The 8,330-nt window shown below is 37.1% G+C and overlaps 1 protein-coding gene and 1 pseudogene across 2 annotated transcripts; one reads left to right on the forward strand and one right to left on the reverse strand.

The window, feature by feature from the left end:
• Window positions 1-3,329: 3,329 nt before the first annotated feature.
• On the forward strand, window positions 3,330-6,442 carry LOC143610503 (uncharacterized; annotated as a pseudogene). Its single transcript, XR_013149602.1, has 2 exons — window positions 3,330-3,428; window positions 3,840-6,442. The product of XR_013149602.1 is annotated as an uncharacterized LOC143610503 (transcript).
• Window positions 6,443-6,938: 496 nt separating this feature from the next.
• Window positions 6,939-7,589, reverse strand: LOC143610509 (protein NDR1-like). The gene has a single exon (XM_077084971.1). It carries the CDS (start codon window positions 7,587-7,589, stop codon window positions 6,939-6,941), a length of 651 nt encoding a protein of 216 aa, XP_076941086.1.
• Window positions 7,590-8,330: the final 741 nt, after the last annotated feature.

An 8,330-nucleotide genomic window follows, 5' to 3' on the forward strand; every position in this document is an offset into this window, starting at 1 on the left:
GTCCAGTTGATAAACAATCTAGTTTCGTTTGGCAGCTACAGCAAGAAACATTCTAATGGTGTCCCATCCAGACACCGGTGCAAAGACCTCACCATAATCGACCCCTTCCTTTTGAGCATACCCCTTCACAACCAATCTTGCCTTATATTTTTGAACTTCTCCCTTCTCGTTTAACTTTGTCTTGAACACCCATTTAAACCCAATTGGCTTCACATCAGGCCTAATACTTACCAGCTCCCAAGTGTTAGTTTTCTCTATTGCTTCTATTTCAACTTTCATTGCTTTTACCCATTTTTCTTCCTTTGAAGCCTCTTCATAATTCATTGGATCTTCAATTGCACTGAACATCATCATCAAATCATCCTCTGCATAGTTGGTATGATAATTATTCATCCAACTTGGTGCCCTCCTGATTATGCCCGAACGAACATCAGGGGCAAAAACCGTCATTTTCACTTTCACTTACCTCTTCTCCCTCCTGTTCTTCATTTTGAGATACTGTTTCATTAGGGGTTCTTTCAACATCTTCATTTTCCTCATCATCATTTATTGGAAATGATTCAGAGGTCTCTCCCATTTCTTCTTCTTCTTCTTCTTCTTCTTCTTCTTCTTCTTCTTCTTCTTCTTCTTCTTCTTCAATAACCAGTTGTTCCTGATCTTCCTTTCCCAAATTCCAATCCCATTTTCCTTCTTCATCAAATGTCACATCACGACTAATGACTATCTTCTTGGTGTTAAGATCATACAGCCTAAAGGCCTTTGATTCAGTACTCATCCCAAGAAGTATGCATTTATGACTCTTGTCATCCAATTTGGTTCTCAACTGCTTTGGAACATGAACATATCCAACACAGCAAAAAACCTTAAAGTAATTTACACTTGGTTTTCTCCCTGTCCACAATTCTTCAGGGAACTTTTTATCTAGGCTTCTACTTATGCATCTATTTAAAACATGACATGCCCAAGCTACGGCTTCTGCCCAGAAATGCTTAGGCATCTCCTTTTCGGATAAGAGACAACTAACCATTTCATGAGTGTTCGATTACACCTTTCAGCCACCCCATTTTGTTGGGGTGTATAGGCAGCCGTTAGTTGTCTTTTGATCCATTCTTCTTCACAAAAGCTTTTGAACTCTTGGGAGGTGAACTCCCCCCTCTATAACTTCTTAGACATTTAATATTATTCCTAGTTTCCTTCTCAACCTCTACTTTAAATTTTCTAAACCACTCAAAAGCTTCTCCTTTTGCCCCCAATACGTATACCCACGTTTTTCTACTAAAATCATCAACAAAGACCAACACATGCCTCTTACTGCTTAAGGAGATAGGCTTGACGGGCCCACAAATGTCAGTATGCACCAGCTTTAACCTTTCTGAAGCATGCCACTTGCTCTTCTTTGGTATCTCCACACGCTCTTGCTTTCCAAGAGAACAAACTTCACAAACTCTAGTTTTCTGAGCCACCTTTGACATCCCTTCAACCATGCTAATTGAATTGCATGGTTCTCAAAGCTTTATGATTCACATGGGCAAATCTCCTATGCCATAAGTCTCCCCCCGTGGTAGCTTGCAAGCAATAAGCCAACTCACCCATCTTAACAAAGATTGGAAACATCTTATTCTTTGTCATTACGGATGTCATAAACAGCCCCCTTATCGGATGATACACTTTTGCTTTGCCCCTTTGAAATAGAAAGCTAACCCCTTTCTCTTGAAGCTGCCCCACGCTTAGAAGGTTTGATGTCAACTCGGGATGAGCATAATAAACTTTGCTGATCAGTTGACATGTACCGTCAACCTGTAGCCTTACATCTCCAATACCCCGTACTTCCAGTCTCTTATCATTCCCTAGCTTCACAGAGTGAGAAAAACTATCCAACTTTGCAAACCATGACTTATTCCGGTCATGTGGTTTGAGCAAGCTGAATCAAGAAACCAAATTCTTTCTTTCCCATCTCTTGCGGATTCCAACTCAACCATCAACACTTTCTCTTCCTGAGTTTAGTTCTTCATTCTCATCAAATTCTGCATAATTTACAGCATTTTCTTCCGATGGACACTCATATTGGAAGTGCCCAAACTTGTGGCATCTATAGCATTCCACTGTATTCTTATCAAACGAGCCTCTATCCCTTCCTCTACCAAATGAAGATCTTCCTCTTCCACGACCCCTGCCTCCTGAAGCTTCTTGTTCAACTTTCAGTGCTTGTTCTTCTGTTGATCTCTTCATCAACTTGTGTTCATGAACAAGGAGAGAACTCTGCAGCACATCTACTGACATCTCATCTAGATCCTTCGATTCTTCAATAGAACACACAATTAAATTAAAGTTTTCAGTGAGTGTCCTTAGAACCTTCTCAACAATAGTAACATCCGTCATCACATCGCATCTCGTTGGCAATAACCATTACCCTTCCAAGATAGTCAGTCACGCTCTCACATGTCTTCATCTCGAGCACTTCGAAGCTTCTCCGAAGTCATTGTAATTGTGCCCTCTTCACCTGGGCACTTCCTTGGTACTTTATCTTCATGGCATCCCACACTTGTTTAGAGGTCTCCTTTAGGGTAATTGTCTTTAGTATTGATTTATCAATTGACTGGAAAAGATAATTCAATACTTTCAGATCTTTCAACTTATTTTCTTCATAGTTCTTTCTTTGTGTAGCAGTGGCTTGCTCTCCGGGTTTAATCTCAGCATACCCATCGTTCACGACACTCCAACACTCTTTGGATTGAATGAGATTCTTCATGACCATACTCCAATGATCGTAATCTCCGTCAAACCTTGGAACATGAGTTGCCTGGAAACTGCTTCCTCCTTCTTCAGCCATCGCTAAACAGTCTTCTGATAACACCGACGATCGTCTTGCGCTCTAATACCACTTGAATTGTCAAGTGAATAAATAGAACACAAAGTATTTTAGTGCATACCTCTTCAATAAACTTAACCGGCTTTAAATAGCCAAAAGACTACAACATTCATAAGCAACTAACAACTAGAAAATAGGAACTAGCAGAATATAAAGGAAGAATGAAACAAACTAAAGACTAGAAGTTGGAGTCCGCATGACTCACTTATTTTAAGCAAAAACCAAACAGAAACATAATTGCTCTTCCATGCATACGTGGATATGATCCAATAGGCAGGGCCGGATTTGGGCCTGTGCAGGCTAGGCAGCCGCACAGGGCCCAAACCCAAGAGGGGCCCATTTTTTTCCACATCTAATATTAGTCCAGCAGCCCAATTCCTAAGTGGCCAATTTTATTCAAATTAATAATAATAATACGTAGGCAGCAACATCGCTTCATATTATGAACGGCAGGGAGCAACAACAAGGGCCGAGGGGTTTCTGTAATCACTGATTCTGAGTGTTACAAGGATTCACGAAACAACAAGACCAAGTTTAAGGATTCACGACATTAAAACAGGTATTAATCGTTGATTATTTGATAATATCTTTAATTTGGCTTCCAAACTAGGTTTTGGTTCTGAACAGGGTTTTTTTTTCTTAGTTGAAATTGAAGCAACTTTGTGATTTCTTTAATTAAGTTTGACAATTGATTAAGGTATGTATTATAGAAATAATCATTGTAGAAAAATAAATTGAGGTATTGTTATAAAATTCGTAACAGTAGTGTATGTAAGATTTTTTAATTCTTGCTTTACAAATTGAGTGGTGTATTGAGGATGATAAAAAATTATCATGTTAGATTTTTAATTCTTGCTTTACAAATATAATTTTGTGGTATATTAACAATTTTGTAGATCATGTAAAATTGTTAATTTAGAAACGAGTGTTACCTTGTGTTGGTATATTAACAATTTTGTATATTTTGCAGAAGTTATGCCTCCTAAACACTTATCCGGATATCAAAAAGGAAAAAAGAGAAAAATAGATGAAGCCATAAGAAAGTCTCAAGCCATGGATATGTTTAAGTATTTACCAAAACAACCTCAAGGTTCTAAAGTTGATGAATCTAATGTCAATGCCAATGTTGATGAAGCTAATGTTGAAGAAGATGTGGTTAGTGCTAATGTTGAAAAGGATGATGTTGGTACTAATGTTGAAGAAGATGTTGTTGGTGCAAATGTTGAAAATGATGATGTTGGTACTAATGTTGAAGAAGATGATGTTGGTGTTAATGTTGAAAAGGATGGGGAGGATCAAATTGATATTTTTGATCCTAGAAATTGGGATGGACTTAATCCTAACATGATCAATGTTATGGTAGAGAAAGGTCCAAAACGAGATTTGACCATTGATAAGGGTCCCAAGGATAAACTTGGAAGACGATTTCATGCCACTTTATATACTAGAACTTTATCAAATAAGGAGAATTGTGATAGAGAGTGGTTAGTGTATTCAAAAGAGCTTGACAAAGTCTTTTGTTTTTGTTGTAAGCTATTAAGAAAAGGGCTTCCAAAAGGTCGATTGGATAGTGAAGGTTATAGAGATTGGCAACATTCTACCACTAGCCTTAAAGAACATGAAGTTAGCTTAGAACATTTGAAGAATATGGCTAGTTGGTTTGAAGTGCGTCAAAGGTTAAAAGTCAATGAAACAATTAATAAAGTGGCATACGAGCACTTTAAGAAAGAATGCGATTATTAGAGACAGGTCCTTTTGAGAATTATTGCATTCGTGAAATTTCTTGGTAAAAAAACTTTGGTATTCCGTGGGACAAATGAGAAGTTATATGAAGAAGATAATGGAAATTTTTTGGGATTGGTTGAGATGGTAGAAGAGTGATCTGATTATGAAAGAACACATGCGACGTATCACAAGTGATGAACTTCACGTGCATTATCTTGGTCACGGTATCCAAAATGAGTTAATCTTGTTACTAGCTCAACAACTTAAATCCGAAATCATCAAGAAGATAAAACAAGCAAAGTATTACTCCATCATACTTGATTACACCCCGGATACAAGTCACCAAGAACAAATGTCTTTACTAGTGAGGTATGTCGATTTCAACTCTAGTTTTGTTACAGTTGAGGAATCTTTTTTAGGTTTTTTGATTGTTGATGATACCACCAGTAAAGGAATATTTGATATTACACATGAGGAATTAAAGGCTCTTGGTCTTGATATTGATGATATGCGCGGTCAAGGTTATGACAATGGGTCAAACATGAGAGGAAAACATCAAGGAGTTCAAAGGAGATTTTTAGATATAAATCCTAGAGCTTTTTACACTCCATGCGGTTGCCATATTCTTAATCTTGCACTCTCTGACATGGCTACTACTTGCACTAAAGCTAGAGGTTTTTTTGGACTTATACAACGAATTTATAATATCTTTGCCAGTTCTACTAAGAGGTGGAAAATATTGAAAGACAATATTAAAGGATTGACTCCTGAATCGATGTCCGCCACTCGTTGGGAAAGTCGTGTTGATAGTGTTAAGGCTATTAGATTCCAACTTTCAGATATAAGAGAAGCTTTGCTTGAACTTGCAGAAAAAGATGGTGATTTTAAAATTCATAGTGAAGCCGACGCACTAGCAAGAAAAGAAATTGGTGATTTTGGGTTTTTGGTAGCAATTGTCATTTGGTATCAAATACTAAACACAGTTAAGGTGGTGAGCAAAAAGTTGCAATCTAAAGAAATGGTTCTCGATGTTTCTATTAAAGAAGTGAAAAATTTGATTAACTTTTTTAAGGAATATAGAGAAGTGGGGTTATCAGAGGCAATTGAAGTAGCTAAGGAAATTGCTATTGAAATGGGTGTTGATTCAGTTTTCCCTCAAAGGTGGCCTATTCTTAGGAAAAAACAATTTGGCGAGACTTCAAGTGAACAAGAAGTTTTATTTTCAGCCGAGGAGGATTTCAAGGTCAATTACTTCTTATTTGTTGTTGATCAAGCAATTGCTTCTCTAGAATCAAGATTTGAACAATACAACGAGTACAAAAAACTTTTTGGTTTTTTGTTTCCTAAAAAGTTGAAGGAACTAGAAGACAAAGATCTTATGTCGTGTTGTATTCTTCTTCAAGATGCATTGAAGTATGGAGAAGCATCCGATATTGACGCTAAGGAACTTTATATGGAGTTGAAACTGATGGACATGTATCTACCTGATGATATTATCACCCCTATTGATGCGTTAAACTTTCTTAAGAAGGCCGATCATTATCCGAACGCATTAGTTGCATATAGAGTCTTGTTGACGATTCCAGTGACGGTCGTATCCGCGGAAAGAAGTTTTTCAAAATTAAAGTTGTTAAAGTCCTACTTACGATCTACAATGTTCCAAGAAAGACTCAATGGATTGGCATTGTTAGCTATTGAGAGCAAGATGCTAGAGAGTATGGATTATAGCAAGTTGATCGAGACATTTGCTCAAAAAAATGCTAGGCAAGCCTCAAGATTCGTGTAATCAAGTAACTTTAAAAAATATGTCATTTTGCTACGTTTGTATTGTTTTGTTTATCGTTATTACATTTAACAACTTAACGCTTTATTTTGATATATAAATATTTGCGTTAAATTTTTTGGGGCCCAGTTGTATAACTCGTGCAAGGCCCACGAAAACCATTGAGCTCTCGGTGACGGCCCTGCCAATAGGTATTAGGTAATACCTGACACAGAAGCAAACATATTCGTATAAAAAAAGTTTCACGGCAATGAGCAAATATCTTGTCTTAGTTTTGGAAGATGGTGTAAATTTCGATTTTAGTTTCGCTCTTGCTTATATGTACTTCATATTTTTTTGGTTGTTTCTAGATTATTGCTAGTTTGACAGTTTTAAATAAATTTTTCACTAGAAAAAGGAAAGTTGGGTCCATCTTAAAATTTGGTTTGCAATTAATGTTAATACACTAACATGTCAAACTCTCAAATAAAAATTCACAAAAACAAAAGGCCCCATGTTATGACTTATGGCCATTAATGTTTGCTATATGTAACAAAAAGAATTAACCTAACCGGCCACATCTCAAAGGAACCTCAAATTCAAGAGACTAACAAACACAAGCAACAATGCCACCGGAGAATAGATCCAAAACACCACCTCTGCCACCGGAGCTGCACGGGACTTCACCATGTGTATGCCACTCTTCACAACTTTTCCCCCGGTGTACTCATCAACTGTCACGTCAACGCCTACCTTTACCGTTCTTTTCCATTGTGCAATAGACTTAAACTTAACCCTGCCTACCAAATCCACCCTCATCACCACAACCCCTTCGCCACCACCATGCACCGTCATTCCACTTGTTTCCACCGTGCCACGAACATGTTTTTCCTTGTGATGCTCCTGGTGAAACCCATGCAAGGTGTACACACATAAGGGGACTGGGACACTAGTGCTAGTTGTTTTGTTAGGGAAGTATGAGAAAGTGAGGTTCATTGGACGATAGTAAATCCCCACTGGATCCTTGTTGTAGAGCTTAAGTTCAAAGTAGATGGTGGTGTTCTTGATGGTGGTTTTCGTGTCGGTTTTATTGAGGGTAGGCACGTAGAATTCTTCTATAGTGATTGTGGGAATTTTGCGGTGTAAACTTTGTATGAATAATATAAGTAATACTGAAGATCCGGTGATATAGATCATGATCTTAAGGCTTTCAAGACATAAGTGATGCCCCATTTTTTTCCCCTCAATAATGGTACTTGGAAGTTTAATATGAATTTATGAGGAAGTATTTGGGTTTGGAAACTAGAAAAGCAAAGTGCCATGTGAAAACTTGTTTTCTTATTTTTGGTAGATCTTCAAATCACATTCCAAAAGTATTCATAAAGTCTGTTTGCCAATGGTTTTTATTTAATAACTCAAATAGATATCTAACCTAGAATATAATACTTGAACAACACCTGGTAATGATGTCTTCCATAGTTCCATGAGCACACGTGACAATAAACCTCAACAAATTATTACATAAGCTCTATCTCATATTCCATCTTTTTATAAAATCTCTTGTTTTTTTCCAAAAAAACAAACTTTCACAAATTCCATTAAAAATGATAAAAACTATATGTATATGTATGTGTTTGAGAGAGTGTGTGTGGCCACCTAGCCGTCTGTGGACTCGTCTGCTTCTATGCACACTTCACTTTTGACAAACTTCCTCAACAATGAAAGTCCACCACCTCGATCAAGTTTGTCGCTTTGTCATGTCACCCGGACCTTGGACCGCATTGTTTGTTCGCGGATACTCATACTTTATATCTATTAATAAAACCCTATTTGCTTCTAAATAACTCCTCTTAAAGAGGATTATAACTGCCAACATTAATAATAATGTATTAAAAATTATATATATAAATATAAAAAGAAAATTCAGAACGTTAGTGATCCTTTAGCTCTACACATGGTTAATCTCAATAGTTT

The sequence above is a fragment of the Bidens hawaiensis genome, unplaced genomic scaffold, assembly GCF_021521415.1.
Source record: "Bidens hawaiensis isolate Kalapana, Puna unplaced genomic scaffold, B.hawaiensis_p1.1 tig00026600_1, whole genome shotgun sequence".
In the NCBI taxonomy this organism is placed as follows: domain Eukaryota; kingdom Viridiplantae; phylum Streptophyta; class Magnoliopsida; order Asterales; family Asteraceae; genus Bidens; species Bidens hawaiensis.

What these genes read in the sequence shown, in the direction of transcription:
- LOC143610509 (XM_077084971.1), bottom strand. Translation starts at nt 7,589, where the DNA reads ATGGGGCATCACTTATGTCTTGAAAGCCTTAAGATCATGATCTATATC.